Source organism: Toxorhynchites rutilus, chromosome 2 (assembly GCF_029784135.1).
Source record: "Toxorhynchites rutilus septentrionalis strain SRP chromosome 2, ASM2978413v1, whole genome shotgun sequence".
NCBI lineage: Eukaryota > Metazoa > Arthropoda > Insecta > Diptera > Culicidae > Toxorhynchites > Toxorhynchites rutilus.
The window spans coordinates 180441322-180462133 of NC_073745.1; the positions used below are offsets into that span (position 1 = coordinate 180441322).

The window sequence follows — 20812 nt, forward strand, 5'->3', positions numbered from 1 at the left end:
GTGACGCAGACCATATTTCCTTGGGCTTCAGAATAGCTTTATCAAGGTGTTGAAGTCTGCGTCTAGTTAGAGAACCCTGAGAGCAAATGTTCCGAGGTTTCGCTTTCGATATTACAAAAGCGAGAAATATCATCTTGTGCTAAACCTACGTTTTTAAGATGGTATTTACTCGGGCAGTGTCCTGTTACAAGACCAGTGAATGTGCTGAGGTCTTTCTTACTAAGGCTTAGCAGCTGTTGAGTAATTTTAATACTCGGCGTAATAAATTTTTTCACCTGTTTAAGTTTTGCAGCCATCCAATTGGCTGTCACTTCCCGGTTTTCCCATTTATTCAGCTCACTTTTCAACACACAGTCAGAAAGTCCACAGAATGGTTCTGGACCAGTGAATGGTGAGTTTGAGCCGTTCCTGGCAAGTTCATCTGTTCGTTCGATGCCCTCTATACCGCAATGGCCAGGAATCCAGTACAATTGTACCGAACTTATCTGACTTAATTGCCGTAAAAGGGAAATGCATTCCTAGACAATTTTTGAAGAGCATTCAAAAGCATTTAGAGCTTTAAGTGCCGCTTGACTGTCTGAGAATATTCAGATTAGCATGTCTATATCTTCTTTTGAGGCAGACATTTAAACATTCTATTATTGCAGTTATTTCTGCCTGAAAAACTGTTGGCCAGTTTCCCATAGCCACAGAGATTTATGTTTTGGGAACATACACTCCGGCACCTGTTCTGCTTCCCATTTTCGACCCATCAGTGTAGAGCATGATTGAACCATTACGAACGTTGGCGCCTCCTTCATCCCATACTGAACGAGAATGTTCGATCACTCTGTATGGAATGTCATAATTAGTCCTTGGTTACATCCAATCACTGTTATCTCTGAGGATGGCCCACTGGGTAAAAGATTCAGGATGCTCAAGTGACCAGTTTTGTCCCCGTCAATATCATCCATAAAATTGTTGCAATAAACCTGTGTGGGCTCATCAAATGCATGTGTTTTTTTGGTTTCCTGACAAATCCCGATAGATTCGATGGTTTTTTTTTCCTCGAAAACAGACGAAACAAAAACAACTGTTTAGTAAATGCTGCCATCACAAGTGACGTTTTCAGTTGACCCTAAGTAAGCTTTAGTAATGTTTATTTATGGCAGTAACTGAAACATTTAAAGAGCCCTATATTTCGCCTTTTTAGCATTATATCCAACCTATATTGGTTTATAGAGTGTAATAAGCAATTAATCACTCAAAATCTAAATTCTGTGGAAAAGTGCTGACCTTGACCTGGTACTCGTTAGCGATTCAGATGGCATTGAGCTGTAAGAACTACCACTATTTCAAAAAACGACCATCATCATGAGCCGTTACTTTTAAAATTTGACGTTCATTCGCCTGGCCAGATCCGCCCGCCCGGTGATCCAGCAGCTCGTAGTGAGTAACACTTTGCATGGTGTGATTTTAACGCTATCAACACGCGAATCGGCTCGTTGAATTTGACCGAGCCTCTTGACCTCTCTGACATTGATACAACCGTATCTGTCTTCTACGACAACATATATCGAATAATTCAAGATACCGTTCCTGTTGAAAGATGTAAGCCTTCTCTAAATTTCACCCAAACGTGGGGGAACTCCGAACTCTGTAATCTGCGTAACCGTCTGCGAAAAGCTCGGAAACGTTATTTCCGCTCCAAAATAGCTACAAATAAATCTGCTGTACAGTTGGCCGAAGCCAAGTGGTTAGTGGTTTACATGAACTTAGCTTTCGACAGTACATTGACAATTTGCAGAGTAATAAATCCATCATGTTTCTGGAATTTTGTAAATTCCCGGAAAGGCTCAGCACGTATTCCAGTGGATGTTACATACTGTAGTCAAAGCTTCTCTCACGCTGCAACCTATGCTAACTTCTTCGCGGAATTCTTCCGATCCGTTTACGAAGTCGATGGTGCTCCAACTCCGCAGCAATACATCAATAACTCGCCTAGTTTTGATATTCGTCTGCAGCAAGTCACTCTTAGCCACGACGATATTCTCAAAGTCCTCCCTTTTGTTGACGCCTCGAAAGGTCCTGGTCCGGATCGAATTCCTTCATTAGGAATTGTGCTGCATCATTCACCACCCCAGTTTATTTTCAATCGATCACTTCTAGACGGCGTCTTTCCTGAGTCATGGAAGCTAGCATCCATAACCCCGATCTTCAAATCTGGAAACATTCACAGCGTAGAAAACTACCGTCCAATATTAATACTGGACTGTTTAGCGAAAGTCCTAGAAAGACTGCTGCACGATAAGCTGTACAATACAATCCGATCGTTAATCTCAGAATTTCAGCACGAGTTTATAAAGAAAACGCTACACCATTACCAATCTGATGACCTTCACTAACATTCTGGTTGGTGCCATCGAGAAGCGTCGACAAGTTGATGCCGTGTATATCGACTTCTCCGAGACGTTTGACAAAGTTCTGCATGGGCTAGCTATCACAAAACTGAGCCGCCTCGGTCTTCCTTCGTGGATTGTTCGCTGGATAGAATGGTATTTTTCGTCCAGGAAAGCTTTCGTGAAGGTTCACGATACAACGTCCAATGCGATTCATCTACCGTCCGGGGTTCTCAGGGTAGTCACTTTGGACCTCTTATTTTTATACTTTTTATAAACGATGTATGCGACCACCGAAGCTGCTGCAAGCTCTTGTATGCAGATGACTTAAAACTCTACCGCATTATCAAGACGACGGTCTTGCTCTGCAAGCTGATATTGAACGCCTGTCATCGTGTTGTAAAATGAACGGAATGTTGGCAAACCCAGCCAAATGCAAAATCATCACCTTCAGCCGAAGTCGAACACCGGTCACGTTTGAATATTCGATGAATGAATCACTACTTGCTCTGTCAAGGACCTTGGACTACCTTTAGACAGGAAATTGAGATTCAACGAGCACATAACGATGACAGTCACTAAAGCAAACTCTATGCTTGGCTTCCTAAGAAGAAATACAGCGCAATTTGACTGTACTGTTGTACTGTTCTCTGGTTCGCAGTGTGCTAGAGTATGGAATGCAAATCTGGGCCACGTATCATAGTGTGCACGTACATCGAAAATCGAAAAAATCCAGAAACGTTTCATAAGAAATGCGTTACGGCGGCTCCCACGGACAAATCCCGACAATCTACCGCCTTACGATGCGCGCTCATCGGACTTCAAACTCTGTCGAGCCGGCGTAGTTTCCTGCAAAGACTGTTCATCTACGACGTACTCAGCAACAACATCGACTGCGGTAGCATACTGCAAAATATGAATACTACGTTCCGAACCGCCAACTCCGTAGCACTCCCTTTCTCAGAGTTCAAGGACACCGTCCTGCATACGAATATAACAATCCGCTAGATAGATGCTGTAGGCTTTTTATCGATGTGCACGATATTTTTGATTTCAACATAAGTAGACTAGTTTTTAAAGATAGAATTAGGAATGTCTAAATAGTGTGTGTGGTCTATGATTAATAGGTGAATTAAATAAATAAATAAACAAGTGATCCCATCATCAGGTGGTAAGGTGAACGCATGAAAAAATTGGCATGATTTTTTTGGTTTTCTGACGAATCACGATAAATTCGATGGTGTTTTCCTAGAAAAAAAAACCAAACAGAAACAACTGCTTAGTAAAGGCTACCATCACAAGTGACGTTTTCAGTTAGCCCTAAGTAAGCTTTAGTAATGTTTATTTATGGCTGTAACTGAAGCACTCAAAGAGCCCTATATTTCGCCTTTTCAGCATTATATCCACCCAATATTGGTTTATAGAGTGTAATAAGTATTTATTCAGTATTTCGTATGTGGATACAGTGCTGATTTTAGACCATTTTTAGTGCGTACTGGCTACCTGGGTATCAATGCTAGGATATGAATAGTTGTCTATGTATGTTTGGTTCCAACTAACATCCTATGTTGTTCTTGATACCCATATTGATATCGCTGAACGAAATAGCAAAAGAACGGTTGAAATGAAGTGGCTCACTTAGATGAACAGTTAACGACTGGATCGTTCATCAAAGTGAACTGTTTTGCCAATCTTTATAGCAAGCACATCACAACGAGTGGACACCATTCATTCCTGATGTTGATTTTATACACATATACATGGTACACGCGAAGCTGGATACAAGAATGAAATGAATGGAAGAACAGCAATTTCGTTCACATTCACTACAAATCCTCGAAGAAGAGGAAGCCCTTTGTATCAAAGTGTGCTACGACAAAGAAGATGCCTGCAGTATGCGGGAAATATGTTATCAAAAATTCCATTATGGTACGGTCACTTACCGGCTGTACATCAATAAAAAGCTGATGTTTCTCTTTCTCGGGAGGAGAAATTCCTTCAACAGCCAAACGATACGACTGATCAGCTAAGTAGAAATGGGGGAAACTGAGCAAAATCGGGGAATCTAGAAACAAAAAAATACGAGATAACGTAACGCTCATTGTAATAGAAAGAGATAAACTCACCGTATTGACACAGCGAAACGTTGAAAAATCCGTTGGGTGCACATGGTGGTCCTGCCGGACAATAACACATATTATCCTGATTAATATCAACCGAAGCGAACACATCTGGTGCAGGACTAAAGCGGTAGCCTTGTACCCCATTTTTAGTCGTGACCTCCTTCTCGAACGACAGCGGTAAGAGACGACACAGATCTTTTTCGTAAACCATCAAGGTGGTGTTTTTCGTGATATGTGGTGGGAATATGGATCCGTCTGTTCCATTTAAACGATTGCACGATTCCGTTAACCAATGCGTTTGGTGAGATCGTCCATTATATTGGTCTATGATACCGTACTTTCTGATATCGTCCACGCCTGACCAAATAGTTACCCTATCCTGTTTGCGAAAAGAAAAAAAAAATGTTAGACATAAAACAATATTCACTATTTCATTGATTATTTTTCTATTATAGAGGATATCTAGTCTCTAGCCTTGAAAAAGGCCAACATTCAATAGATTCCAGTGATTGAATCCACGATCGTTAGCTTGGTAAGCGGAATTGAAGCCTTTAAGGTGATAATGTGAACGGAAATATCGCATAGATGCATAACAATTGTGAATTGTTACTAGAAACATGCGTAAGTCATGCCCCAGAAAGGTACGTAGTAGTCTGTGTACTGTAGACATGAAAGGTTCAGGCGACCTGATGTCCTCGAAGATATGAAGCAATTCCGTGAGATTATATATATGGTGGATAATACTTATTATTAAGATTTCTGTAAAAAATAGCAAGGCCCCGCTATCAATATGACAAAGGCTCAATGCTTTACTTTGATTTTGCATCCGGAAGGAGTTATGAACTATTTGAGGCTGGAAATGGCTTAAGGTTTAGCTGATTGTGATTAAAGACGCGGTACAATGTATGGTAAAGACATTCAGCATCCGATGCCATAAAGTAGTTCGGTGGCATTCGTCCGTGTCAAGACAATTTGTGAGTCAATTACCTTTGATGTACTATTCTTTCCATACATGAGACCAAATTCTTCGTACGGTAACTTCTGTTCTTTGGGAACCACATCCTTCGCGAGCTTCAGCAATGGGTCTTCATAGCCCCAAAGAAGCTGCCCAACTGATACTTCAACGAACGGTTTAATCTTCAGTATATCCATGATACTAGCCATTGCAAGTCGTAAAAAGCTGGAAATGGAAATGTAATATAACACACTTTGTGCTGCGAATACGTGTCTCATAGTATATTTACCGAGCTGCATGTTTGCTTTGTGAAGTAGCGCTAAGCATTGGAATGTTTGGTACTATCACAACATCGTCTTCTGAACCACCCGACTGTTCCTCATCAAACAAATATACTCGCTTCTGATTAAAACTGATAGTCCCATTGGGATTTTCGACTATGTTTACTTTTTCCCATGTTTGCCTGTGAATGAATAATAGGAAGAAATGATGTATGAATTCTATGGTATGATTGACAAGGAACCTTGTTGTTATCTATATAGTCAAAATACGTGACGATAGTTACGTTCACTATCTTGAACTATGTTACTAAAAAGACGTATAAACTGTTGTTTTATAAATCATATGGTATACTATATTTCATCTGATTTTATGCAAAGTGTCTGCGTTGATGAACTTCCATGGCGATACTTACACATACACATAAGGGCCCAGTTCGTCAAGGATAGGTTTGGTTCCATTGTTTAGGAACTCGTCAGCATTGGTGACGTTATAGACGTAAAGCCGGATAATCGGCTCCACAGGAGGTTTCGACCACCAACCATATGATTGTCCTCCTTTCCTAAGTGCTACTTGATGATTAATAATAGTGTTAATTAGTGTGCTGAATCCGAATGTGACTAGAACACCGAGTACTAGCAAACTCAACGCGAATGCTATCACAAACCCTGCAATTTAATGAAGAAAAAAAAGATACATTTGTAATAAATATAAATGAAATAGTTGACATTTAGTGGCGAAGGTCATTTCTACGAAAGTGCGATTCAAATGCATGGTAACGAAGGGTCAATGTATCATCAACTATGCTTCTGTCGACGTCGATAGAATCCCTTTATGTTGACTTTACATTGCATTTGTATCGAACTTGAAGCGGAAATATTTATCAATGTTTGAGGAGTTGTATGATATTCAATTAGGTTATGTCAGTTATAAAAGTTTATCCCCTTATTCTTGTTTCATTCGAATCAGATATGTTCGAAAGTATTGTCCATTCATATTCCTGTGGCATCCTTGAAGTACATCTGATTGCATCAATATTTTTACTCTCGAAAAAAGTCTCATTCGAACGGACGAAAACGAAAATGTCTTTTTCGAATATGTTCGAACTAGTTGTTGAGCGGATCAAGAAATTGATACCTTCAACAGAACGTCACTGTTATTTAAGGATGAGCGTATTCTGAAGACCAGCAAACTTAGAAGTTAAGCGTTGGGTGACTGCAAGAGGTGTCCGGAGAACGGATTCAACGCAGACCATAGTGCACTGCTCTATAAAAAGCATTCTATCTAAATATTCCTAAATGTTCTATGCTCAACATCCCTCAACATGATATAATACTATTATTTTATTGGGGCTTCTTTAACGACAGAGGGTAGGATTCCCCCCTCAAAGGATAAAGGTTTCTGCGATGGTCCAAAGGAAGATATGGAAAACCAGACAAATTCTCGCACGTATTCTTCGAAAAAATGTCGAAGGAATTGTACCGCCGTCGAAGTATAAGGTTTTTGAAAACCAAAAATGGATGATTTTTTGGGGTTTTCAAAAAAATTTGTTTAATACGAAATGTCTTCAAATTACATAAAACGTCGAGATCCACTATCATTTCGAATATTTTTCTTCGAAAATTGACACTCTGAGACTCAGAATACGAGGCAAAACGTATGGTTTAGGGTGTCAATGAAAATAGTTATCTCGATTTTCATACGGAATTTACAGCGAAATGTTGATTACTGTTATTTCGAAAAAAAATTTGTTCAAAAATTGAAAATTGACTGGAACTTGGTAGTTTTTCCGTCTGAAAATCGATTTTTGACAAAAAAAAATAACTAACAGTAAATCTCGACGTTTTATTCAATTTTAAGACATTTGGCAACAAACTTTTCTTTAAAACCCCGATTTCATGTACTCCCCTCTAGGACGATTTTTCGGTTTTCAAAAACTTAAATTTTTACATCTACGACACTAGTAAATGAAGCCCGAATGAGCATAGGATATATTATCGTGCAAATCAATATTTCGCAGCACTTATTTACATAAATACTTAATCAGCAAAAGGATCTAGTGGCCGTACACAAGAGTCGTCTCCATGCACCTCGGTCCATAGCTGATTGTCGCCAGCCATGCAGTCTAAGTAGGATTCGCAAGTCGGCTTCTACTTGGTCGTACCATCTTGCCCGCTGCGCACCTCTTTTCCTCCTTCCTATCGGGTCGTTGTCGAGGTTTATTTTCACTGGGCTGTCATCCGATATTGTTACGATGTGCAGCTCAACGCAGCCGGCCGCTAAATTATGTATGAACGACAGGTGATTCTCCCCGCAACTGGTGCAATTCATGGTTTATTCGCCTTTTCCACATTCCGTCATCCATCTGCACTCCACCGTAGATGGTGCGCGATACCTTCCGTTCGAACACACTAAGAGCGCGCTGAATCTCCGCGAACATAACCCACGTCTCGTGGCCGTAGAGGAATGCCGGTTTTATCAGTGTTTTCTAGATGGTTAACTTTGTGATGCGGCGAATTTTACTCGATCGTAGTATCTTCCGGAGTCCAAAGTAAGGACGGTTTCCTGCCATAATGGGTCTTTGTATCTTACTGCTGATATTGTCGGTTACCTGTGAGCCCAAGTACACGAACTCGTCTACCACTTCGATTACACCGCTAATCTGCATTCTTGATGGAAGACTAACATTTGTCTCCTTGGAGCCTCTTCCTCACATGTATTTTGTCGTCGACGTATTGATGATGAGTCCAATCTTACTGTCCTAAGTCTTCAGTCTGATGTAAGTCTCATTTACATCTCAAAGTTTCGTGTCATAATGTCAATGACGTGTGGACTGACTTTCGGAAAATCGTACCACTCGTGTCTATCCCCGCTCTTCTGATCACACTTTCTAAAGCGACCAAGCAGGAAAGCCCATCGCCAAGCGATGTCCCGCTGTTGCTCAGTGTTGGGTCGCAGCGTTCGACTTCGTCTTGTGTTCTACAGAGTTTTGAGCGCATGCATACTGCAATTAAGTAGTGGTCCGAATCTATATTCACACTGCACGAGAGGTTGTCAATTTAGACATCGTTGGCTATACATTATATCTCGCCCTACTTGAGCATTCATTTCTCCGATGACAATTTTCACGTCTCTCTGTGGGCAGCTGTCATACAATTGCTCTAGCTGCGTGTAGAACGGTTCGTTTTCGTCGTCGGGTCTCCCTTCGTGTGGGCAATGCACGTTGATGATACTGTATTTGAAGAAACAGCCCTTGACCCTCAGTGTACTTATTTTTGCTTATCCTTATCCATTTCGGGGCAAATTCCATATGAAAAATCGAGATAATCATTTTCATTGGCACTATAAACCATACGTTTTTCTCGTATTCCGAAAACGATTCCGAAGTCCCAGAGTGGTTATCTGTGTAGTATCCGCAGACGTTTTACCATTATCTTTAACTTCCGCGTTATATTTGTCCAATATTGGGTGGAATTTGGGTGCATTTGGGTTCTTCTCGATATAACTCATCTCATTATAACAAACTGAACTGAACAACCTCCCGACTGTCGCTCTACAGGTGCGAAACCGAATGCCGAATTGGTACCTTATCAGAACCTAGTCATGAACCGCCTACCACGTATCTCTCTCTATGTGCTCGGATGGTGCCAACATCTCAGGGTTCAAAACATTGGAAAGGTTTGCACTTGAGCTGACAGAGCTGTCAGTAGGATACAAAACGGGTTCGAAACTACATACATCTCAGCTGTTTTGTTCTCGAGATGTTGGCACCAAAATCATGGCCGCCTAGGATGGGGCTGGGTACTACCAGCGACACTGCATTGCATTGTGATTTCATTAACTGATAGTCCATGGTTTGCTTTGATGCTTCTCAACACTTTTCAATTCATTCGACGATCGTTAGTTGAACTAGGACGCTTCGTTTGAGTCGCTCGGGCTACGCTGCTTGGTTTCCAAAAACGTCTGAGCACATCACAAAGGTCGTTTAGGCGATATTCAACGGTTTTGCGATTGTCGCACCTCACCACGTTGGATTTTCAACGTGAGTGTGCAAAATCATTTCTCTGCTCTCGTCTCCCATCTGGAATAACTTCTGATTTCGGGTGGGCATGTCGAGGATGAACAATCACAGAGTACGATAATTTTGGAATTCAAAGCTCAAAGAAGAATATAGAACGAAACGCCGATCAAAGTAATGCATCATTTAATTAACACATTTAATTAATATATTGTACCCAAATACTAACGATCAAAATGTTTCTGTAAACCATCGTTATCGGTCGTGACGCGTGAAGATGGTTATCAAGAGGTAGGGTAAGTGAGGTTGATTTGGACACCCCCTTTATCTTACGGCTCAACTTGTATTTTTTTTTTATCATGTCATCTACTTTCCTTGTTGAACCGTATGCACCTAACGTAAAAAACCAAGGTAAAATTTGATAGGCGAAGGGAAGCGGTAGCATAAAAAAAGCAAGCACTTTGTACGAAAATTGAGTTTTTTGGATTGTGGTTTTTTTCCGCTGATTAAACAAACTTTTCGTGTATTGTGCAGTGAAGTTCTGTTTACTCACAGAAGAGGAATTTGATGCAGCGAAACTGTGAGTTTGATGACGATAAATGAAATAAATTTTGCATGCTATGTGAGGTGCCATGGACACGTGTCTGTGGAGTGAACAGGTTTGAAACTTTTCTTTGGTCGAATTGATTCCAGATGCCGTGGAATAAAAAAAAATAGGATAGATAGACAACGTTGGAAGAAGTGAGATTTTGAAACAGCAACGCAGATAATCAAGGATGGATTTCCTTTGTGCAAAGCATCGAAAGTGTTTGAAATTGCTCGAACAACACTGAAGTGATTCATTCATGAAGAATACAGCAATACACTAAATTTAGATCTCTACTATCAACAAATGGACCATTTGAAGCTAGCGATTGACCAGAAACTTCCTGAATTGGCCAACCGAAGAGACGTTGTGTACCGTCAGGACAACGCAAGGCTACACCATTCCGAGAACTTGGTCGGAATATTTTAATGCATCCCATAGTCCGGACCTAGCACCAAACGATTACCACCTTTTCTCGCATTGCAAAATTTTCAGAGTGATAAGAAATTGGGACCGAGAAAAGATTGAAAAAATGTCTTGCTAAAGTTTTTCGCCAATAAGGACCAAAACTTCTATGATAGAGGCATTATGAAGCTACTTTTAGAATGGCAATAAATTTTACGACAAAACGGTGCATATTTGACCCAAATTGGACAATCCGAAGAATTTTTATAATAGTTGTGAATTTCACCCTAAAATTATAGAAAACTTTTTCCCTAACCTAATATATAATTCTTTATCACCTCCTGGAAGATTCTGGGTCAGGCGATATTCCTAGGACCCTGTATTCGTCATTCTATAAACATATTGAGTGACACATCGCTGTTAATAATCTTTTTTTTTTTGTTTATTCGAATTTAATATTAAATAGCGATAAACGATTGTATCCACACACACATGTACGTTCAATAGGGTTCAATCGATTTAGAACTAATTCACAGCACCTGCAAATCTTTCACTTGTATTACTGTAGTGTACTGCAAAAACGCTTCTGTGAACAATTTGTTCAATATTTTATGAGCAACCTGAGGAACCGTCGTCATCCAAGATTGTGATTTAACAAAGGATCGCGATTTTTTAATTGTAAAGAATCGATGTTTTTTTCAAAAAATTATATTGAATTAATGTTTTTTTTTCATTTCTTCTAATTGTTTTTTTAAATATCTCAAAATGAATCACTCTAAACCATTACGTTAATATTGCAAAATTACACATGTTCCCAACCGAAATGTCCGACGAAATATATAACAAAAAAATTGTTTTTTTTTTACTACTAAGATTCGAGAAAATTTGCTATACTTACACCACTTCCTCAGGAATGCACTAGATAATTTAGCGCATAATCGGTTATTCCGGCCATGCATTTTACTGTCTGTTTGACAGTAAAACAATTCACACTAGGAATAAATTTTCACTACAGATAACAGGATACACTAGAAATGCACGCGCTCGTCAGCTACATTCAGGATACAAAAAATCGACAAACAATTCAATACATTTCCGTCAATGCCAAGCAAAATTTCTTTCAAATGTACTAGGATTGTAACGAGAAAATCTATCGTCCATTTCTTCGCCCATCAATATTGTTGATAAGTTGTTGCCGGCTATTTTTTTCACATTTCCGATATCATTCAATATAGTGGTTGGTGTAAATTGATATTGTTTGTATATTAAAGAATTTTAAGCTCAGGTTCAACATTTTGTACATAGTTTTACATTGGGATAGACATTTAATGCAGAGCGGATTGTGTAGTGGATATGAAATTCTAATACATCATATCTTCGTCTGTTTTTAAGTCGCATGAGGTACGTTTGAACAAAGTTTGTAGAGAGATTGTGTCAAATTATGTCAAAATTGTTGTTTGACCAATTCTCATGTAGGGGAAATCAGGGTATAACTAACACCCTAAGGATTCCAACATATTTCATGTTTCTTCGACTTCAAATCGTTACAGAACCTCTCTTCAACTATTCATGAACCATTCTACAGTATCTGTTGACCCTTTTTTGAGGAGAAATTTCGAAATTTCATAGAATACAAAAATTGATGTTTTAGGGTTAAATAATGGGAGTGCGGGTAAGATCGACACCCTGTTGGGTAAAATCAAAACCTTTGAGAATCGAAAGAAAACTTGTTTCAATTTCAAAAACTTGACAAAACAAAACTTGACAAAAACTTGGTTCAAACACTTTAAGAGGGGAGAGGCGGGATAGTTTCAAATTATATGTAAAAAACAAGTAAATACATGTATTTCGACTGCAACTAAAAACTGTTCACTGATGGCTTTTTGAGCCCCACAGCTCTCGCTGCCGATGTAAGGTTTTAAATCTCAGCCAGCAATTATGTTTTTCACATTGAAAGGATGTTTCACATTGTTTTTTTTTATCAATTCAAAAGCCGGACTCTGTCGTTTTGTTTTCCAAACATAAACACGAGGCATCTACAAAAAGTAAGGACGCATTTTTTTTTGTCAGTGAAATACAAACCAGGTGTCGGTTTTACCCTGACTGAAGGTGTCAGTTTCACCCCGAATGAACACGAAAAATTTTTTTGAGCATCTATGAGCAAAAAAAATACCTACCGTCTCACAGAATACACTGAACAATGATCTAAGATGAATTAGGCTCACAAAAAGTATTGAATTTTCCTAAATTTCCCGACTAAAACATTTGAATTCCACTAGCGTAATTCTACATAGACTGTCTCCTGTTTGCTGGTCGGTTCTTGTTGTTTGTTTTACAGCATTCGAAAATTGCAAGTATGTATAGGGAACATCGGAAAAATTGCAAAAAAAAACTGGAACTTCTAACTGGAAAAATTGGGGAGTGCCGTTTTTACCCTGATTTCCCCTATGTGGACATATATTGATTCTGTCAAAGCGAGAGAAGACAACATAAAATAATTTATTGTCTGAAAGTTTGGAGTAATTTCGACTTTAAATGAATTTCTGGTGACCATTTTTGTGTGTCTCACTTTTTTCGAGTACAGGCTTTACGTGGATTAATTTTCATCATCATCCCGTTCCGCAACTTTCCGCAATTCAATGATCAATGATAAATGAGAGCTTTTTCATGTTAACTTGCTCTAATTCAGAAATCACCCAATGAGTTCAATAAAATTGTACCGTATTGAAACAAACTAGATGTGAAATTGTTATGGAATATGATCACAGCATGATTATTATCTCGATTTGTTTATTCAAGTCAATTGTTTGCACAGATTCTTGATTTTATCCTTACTTCTCACGAGCACAGTGGTTTCTCACGAATACGCACACGATATACACAGCTAACAAGCCTATTCAAAAGTAATCAGATAACACGAGCATTCACAGGCAAACTGCTTGACGCAGTTGACTGTAAGTCAACTGACTTAGCTTATTCAGCTATTATTAGTTGGGAAAAAAAAGATGAAAATGATGATGAGAATGGTTTATACCTGATAATGAACATCGATTCTCTTAAAATGTTGACGCATTCTTATTTTCACCAATAAGATCGTAGAACCTTGTTAAATGCGTGAATGCTGTCTGAAAATCGGAACCTTGCTGGTGGTATCGGTTCTGAAGTAACAGGGTGTCGCAGAACGAATTTCAATGAATATTTTAACTTTGGGACAATACCTAAATTTTTGAAAATTCGAAAAATTGCCAAAATAGCGGCCTTTTTTGTTCAAAGTGAGTTTTTTTTCATGAAAAATCGCTGTCTAGAAGGTCATACAAAATCGAAATAATGAAAAACGACTATGTAACGCTTCAGATAATACATTTTTACATGCTGATAATCTATTTTAACCAAATCGGCCGAGTAGATCCTGAGATATCGATACAACCGTTTGAAAAAACATGGTTTCGAGAAAACTGGTAACTTTCCAATAAGTTATCAAAAAATTCTTTTAGTAGAACATTTGTGAGGGTATAAGCTTCCCAAAAAATGTAAAAAATGATTTTTTCGACCTTCCATACCGGGGTCCTCTCTTAATACATATACAGTAACGTCTCGATTATATCACTGGGCGTTTTTATCACGTCCCGTTTATATCACTTTCGATTTTATCACTGAAAATGTTTCGTTTATAAAATGAGAATTAAGCTGAAAAAACATTAATACCGCCTCTAGTGTTCAGCCGTATTTACGGAGCTCACAAAAAATGTTCTTACTGTGGGATTTGTAGTGAATATTGCGCATTCCTTTTGAAAGCCTCTCGCACTATTTTCATAAGCTCAGAATCAACAACAATAGATGATTCTGAGCAACTTTTTCTCTAATTGTTTGGAACGATATGTACGGTCTGTGAGGGTATAAGCTTCCCAAAAAATGTAAAAAATGATTTTTTCGACCTTCCATACCGGGGTCCTCTCTTAATACATATACAGTAACGTCTCGATTATATCACTGGGCGTTTTTATCACGTCCCGTTTATATCACTTTCGATTTTATCACTGAAAATGTTTCGTTTATAAAATGAGAATTAAGCTGAAAAAACATTAATACCGCCTCTAGTGTTCAGCCGTATTTACGGAGCTCACAAAAAATGTTCTTACTGTGGGATTTGTAGTGAATATTGCGCATTCCTTTTGAAAGCCTCTCGCACTATTTTCATAAGCTCAGAATCAACAACAATAGATGATTCTGAGCAACTTTTTCTCTTATTGTTTGGAACGATATGTACGGTCTGTGCCGTTTCTCAAGTGTGATCAGTGTAAGAATCAGTACTACAATGTTTTTTCATCAATTATTGAAGTTCCATTTAGTAGTCGGTGATATATATTTGTGACAACTTTTGCGAATTGAAATTTGTATTTATTCCTTTGGAACGACAAGTAGGTGAGACAAAAAATCTCCAGGACGTGAATCGAATCGGTGTGCTTCGACTAGTTTTTTAACGGTATCCAACTTGAACGTTATAGGATGTGACCACTTCCATGTCAAGATTTACGTTACCAGAGCACCAGAAAGTTGGACATAAAAGATTATAATTTATTTAAGTTTACGACAAAAAACTGGACACTTAAAAGAAACTAAAAAAAGATTCATTTTGCAAATTAAGAAATTTGTACGTAATTTTGCAGTACTTGCATCGTTGTAGTTCAGTAGCGCCTCGATTTCAACTTCGGCATTCGTAAGCTTAAAATATTGTATATGGCGAAAGTTTTCGGCCGATTATCGGGTAGTGGATAATTTCAACCAGGTATATAATTGCGATGAATCTAGTTTAAATATTAAAACATTATATTAACTCAATCGGAGAAAAAAAGTGATGCAGAAATCATTACCGACAAAACCGAATAACTTTCATATCGTGTCCTTTTTTTGATACTCTTAAACTGCCATTGATAATAATTTGAAGATCAAATAATCCTCAATGTTTCAAAGATTTGTCACTTACAGTGTACTACCGAGGTTCTGCTATTGATTGAATAATCCGGCAACTATTTTGTGGATGGTTCGAAAATCAGTTTGTTCCGTAATTTCGTCAATTTTTAACCAAAAAACTACAACCTAAAGCCGTTTTATTGATATGGTGAATAACTGCACTGCGCACCATTGGAGGGATAATTTTTTTCTGATAATGGATTCATATGATTTTTTTTTTTACAATTCCCGAATCTAGTATCTATTGCTCTACCAATGGACCAGGGAATAATTCGAAACATTAAACTATCTACCGAGGAAAATTAGAAACGAGAATAATGCTACATCTAGAATTACTGAACAAGGTACTAAAAACGTTGAAAGGTGTATTATTTTGGTTTTCTTCTACTATTCGTGTCATTCACTATGTTCTATCCACCATAAATACCAAATCTTGAAAGCGAATAGATGTGGTAAACACCAAATTTCTCTGTCGAACTTGTTCAGATCAGACGACAGAATGATAGTAAATAATTCGAGTTATAAGTTTGAATGTGCAAATAAATCCCTTTTTTTAGCTCGTACACTGTTTTTAAGAAATATACGAGACATTGCGATGAGAAAAGCTTTGCAACAATAATCTCGATGGTAATCGATGGCAGAATGAAATTAATTGGATTTAAAAATTGGCGTTGTTTACATCTGCTAACCGCAAATACATTTATTTGCCCATGCGTACAAGTGCACCAAAGAGAGAATAAGTCGTCACACTCTGTTTCGGCGAATTTATTCACCTAAAGTAGAACAGTGGGCAACTTTAGTGATTTCTCACCAATCAGATATATTCTCACCCGTTTAAATCTATTTTTACGTGAATAATCCCATCTTCAACCATAGCTGATCTATAATGTGAATGTCTTATTTATATATTTATTCTTTTTTCTTCTATTGGGTTGGGGAGAAACAAATGTCGCATATTGTCAATATATGGCAACACTTAAACATATCTTGTGTTGTACTTATCGCATCGGGTGCTACAAGTGTCGTTTTGACAGTGTTGTGATTGTCCTTTTCAGTCTCAAGTTATAGCGCCTCAAAGATGGAGTCCACCAAGCAATAAATTCGCCATATTTGACGTTTTACTACCTGCGAGGTAAAACTGCAACGAAGGCGGCCTATAAACAAAATTCGTTTTGTTTATGGACCCGATACTGTACCGATTCGCACAGCACAGCGTTGGTTTGATCGATTTCGTTCTGGTGTAGTGGCTGTCGAAGATACACCCCGTACTGGTAGACCAATCGTCGTGGAAACCGATAAAATTGTTGAAATCATCCAAGTAGACCGGCATGTGAGCACTTGCTCGATTGGCCAGGAACTGGGTATAGACCATAAAACCGTTTGGAACCATTTGCAGAAGATTGGATTCCAAAAAAAGCTGGATGTATGGGTGCCACACGAGTTGACGCAAAAAAAATCTTTTAGACCATATCAACGCCTGCGATGCACTGCTAAAACGGAACGAACTCGACCCATTTTTGAAGAAGATGGTTACTGGTGATGAAAAGTGGATCACGTACGACAACCTAAACCGAAAAAAGTCGTGGTCGAAGCGCGGTGAGCGGGCCCAAACCATCGCCAAGCTCGGATTGACGGCCAGGTAGGTTTTGCTGTGTGTTTGGTGGGATTGGAAGGTCATTATGAGCTGCTCAACTATGGCCAGACCCTCAACTCGGTTCTCTACTGTGAGCAGCTTGACCGTTTGAAGCAGGCGATTAACCAGAAGCGGCCAGAAATGATCAATAGGAATGGTGTTGTTTTCCACCATGACATCGCTCGGCCTCACACATCTTTGATGACTCGCCAGAAGCTACGGGAGCTCGGATGGGATGTCCTATTGCACCCACCGTATAGTCGGGACCTGGTTTATCATCTCTTCCGTTCCATGCAAAACGCTCTTGGTGATACTAAGTTGGCCTCAAAAGAGGTTTACAAAAACTGGCTGTCTGAGTTTTTTTGCAAATAAGGAGGGGGGGGGTTTATAAGGGGGGGATAATGAAGTTGCCTTCTAAATGGCAAAGAGTTTGCGAACAAAACGGCGCCTATTTGACTTAAATAGGGTAATTTTTAGTATGTTAAATAAAGCGTCAAATTTCGATCAGAAATATGCCATTTCTTTTTCCCCAACCCGATATATACCTGATGGTATTCCTTCCATTATTTTAAAAAAGTGCTCCAAAAGTTTGTCTCAACCACTGAGTCAGTTATTGAACCGTTCCGTCCAAAGCGGATTTTTTTCCGGAAACATGGAAGAGTTCTTTTGTGTTTCCTGTATTCAAGAAAGGTAGTAAAAGGTAAGTTAAGAACTATAGAGGAATTGCTTGCCTTTGCGCAGTTTCGAAATTATTCGAGATACTAATTTTGGATTGCATCTCTCATCCCTGCAATGGCTACATAGTCGAACAGCAACATGGATTTATTTCCAATCGATCCACATAAACGAAACGGACTGTTTACACTTCTTTTATTGCACGAGCTCTACAGTCACGTCAACAAATTGATGCGGTATACACTGATTTTTCCGCAACGTTCGATACAATCAATCACCAGATAACAATCACGAAACTTCAACGTCTTGGATTCGATGGCTCCTTTCTACGTTGAATACAATCATATCTGACTGGCCGACAAGTGTCAGTAAAAATTGGCGACACCATCCCCGAGCCCTCAGCTCAATAGAGGCAAGCCTCTCAATGAAAGTTGATAAACGCTCATTTTATTTCCTTACAAGACTAAGACATCTATTGAGTGTTTTGGTCGAAAACTTATTCAAGATTACCTTAGCATGGGTTCCCTCCCATTGCTCTATCCGGGAAAATGAGAAAGCGGACTCGCTAGCTAAGGTGGCATCAGAAGGCACACTTTTTGAAAGGCAAATTGCTTATAATTAATTTTTCCACATTCCTCGTCAGTACACGCTCGTTAGTTGGCAGCGCATGTGGAGTGAAGATGAAATCGGTCGTTGGTTACACACGATTATCCCTAAGGTCTCGACGAGTGCATGGTTCAAGGGATTGAATGTAGTTCGTGATTTCATTCGCATGATATCTCGGCTTAGGTCCAATCACTACAACCTAAACGCGCATCTTTATCGCATTGGACTCGCAGCAAACAATCTTTGTGATTGTGGCGATGGCTACCACGACATCGAGCATATTGTCTGGTCGCGTATCCGGGGCCATGCTGTCCGCTCTCAGCTCTCCAGAGCATTAAGGGCACAAGGCAGACAATCGGATATCCCCGTCCGGGATATCTTAGGTAGCCGTGATCCTGATCTTCTGCTTCATCTATACCTGTTCCTCAGAAACGCCGATGTCAACGTTTAATGATGCTTCCTTCGTTGTATCCCTGTTTCATATCCCTCCTAACCGATCTATAAACTTTTACTTAGTCGCGGCAATACACACACACACACACACACACTTTACAGATACACGGGCCGAAGATTGTGCAGCCCACTGATCATCCACCATGAGCTGAGGATTGTACCGCTCATGACAACTCTACACGAGCTGATGATTGCGCCGGCTAGTGACCATTCTATCCTGGATTCCTCGAGTCGAGAAAGACGCACCATGGTACAGACCTGGGGGGCGTTGCTGATTAATGGTCAGCTGCGTCCCAATAGGAAGTATTCCGTGTCGGGCACACGTACAGAGCATTGGAGACTGCAACATTCCAATTATGAGAACACTTGTAATACTAATCTCGAGCCAACCGCGAGTAATCGGTTACATATTACTAACATAGTTGTAAGGCAAACATTGTCGAAATATTGAACTCCCGGCCCGGTTAGGAGGATCTAGGAGTTATGCTAGATTCGAGGCTAACGTTTCGCATACGTATCATCAAAAGCATCCAAAGCTCTTGGCTTCATGTTCCGTTCAGCAAAATGCTTAAGAGATATATATTGCTTGAACGCTATATATTGTGCTCTAGTCCGCTCGATTCTCGAATATGCATCCGTTGTTTGGGCACCATACTATCAGAATAGCATTTTACGTGTGGAGGCCGTTCGTAAGTAAGTTTATGAGGTTTGCCTTAAGACATCTACCGTGGAATAATTCTCATAATCTTCCAAGTTATGAGCATCGGTGCAATCTCATCAGACTTGAAACTTTACAGGATCGCTACTGCAGCAGGTCGATTTCAATATTCAACGACGAAACCTCCGAACACGCAATTTCATCCTAATACCATTCTCACGCATTAACTATGGCTACAATGAACCTATGTCGAGCATGTGTCGCTAGTTTAGTCGTTACAGTTTCCTCTTCGACTTCGGACTGTCTCGTGTTTCACTCAAAAAACGCTACACCTCCGCACTTACACACTCTCTTGACAGCAATTAATTTTAAAATGAAGTTAAGTTCATTGTTAAATTTAGTTCCTCTAGTTTATAGGCATCATTAGGGTTATTATTGTACCCGTTGATATGAATAGAATAAACATAGTAAACATAATAGTTTCGTTGGGTAAACATCGGGCCTTCATCACCCGTACCTTCTATTAAAAAAATCGGTCAGTGATCGCGAAATGGAGAAACTTCAGTCGACATTGTAACATTCCCCGTTAAGAATTCCCCTAAGTAATTTTACGTGGTTGATTTGTTAGTGCGCCACAGGAAGCTGAATTGGGCGGCATAGGAATTGAAGAACATCTGAAAACGTGGTAAGCAAAGGTCACGAGTTCAATTCTCACTCCCGACATTCTTCCAAAAATGGAGCTAAAAGTGACGAACCAGCCAAATGTGTTGAAAGTCACTATAATAGAGAAAAAAAAGTCACCGAGACGTTCTGTGCGCAAATATGTTGTTGGTTTAAAGTTCTATCTTTACAGAATCATATTGCCTCGATAGTTAATAAGACGTGATTATGCCAGTCGCGAAAGGCATCAGGATTATGAGAGATTGACGTTTCAATAAACTATAAACGGGCGAGGTTGAATTGCAATACTTTCTTTCTCCACAGTGTCCGTACGAACAAACGCTGCATTTGCATTTCGAGCGAGCGATTTACGCATACCTTATTCGCAGTGGGAGGATTAAAATTATACCTT

General features: G+C 39.3%; 1 protein-coding gene across 5 annotated transcripts in view; it reads right to left on the reverse strand.

Annotated features, from left to right (window-relative positions):
- LOC129771477 (scavenger receptor class B member 1) overlaps nucleotides 1-20812 on the reverse strand; it is a 132128-nt gene that overhangs the window by 24013 nt on the left and 87303 nt on the right. For 3 of the 5 annotated variants that reach the window (XM_055775159.1, XM_055775160.1, XM_055775158.1), the window contains 5 exons: nucleotides 6151-6403; nucleotides 5746-5919; nucleotides 5489-5681; nucleotides 4505-4880; nucleotides 4322-4443 (listed from right to left, as the gene is read on the reverse strand). In XM_055775159.1, coding sequence (XP_055631134.1) covers nucleotides 4322-4443; nucleotides 4505-4880; nucleotides 5489-5681; nucleotides 5746-5919; nucleotides 6151-6403 — 1118 coding nt within the window. Of the gene's footprint in view, nucleotides 1-4321; nucleotides 4444-4504; nucleotides 4881-5488; nucleotides 5682-5745; nucleotides 5920-6150; nucleotides 6404-11642; nucleotides 11796-20812 lie in introns of all 5 variants that reach the window. The other 2 variants (XM_055775157.1, XM_055775156.1) reach the window with 2 other exon arrangements.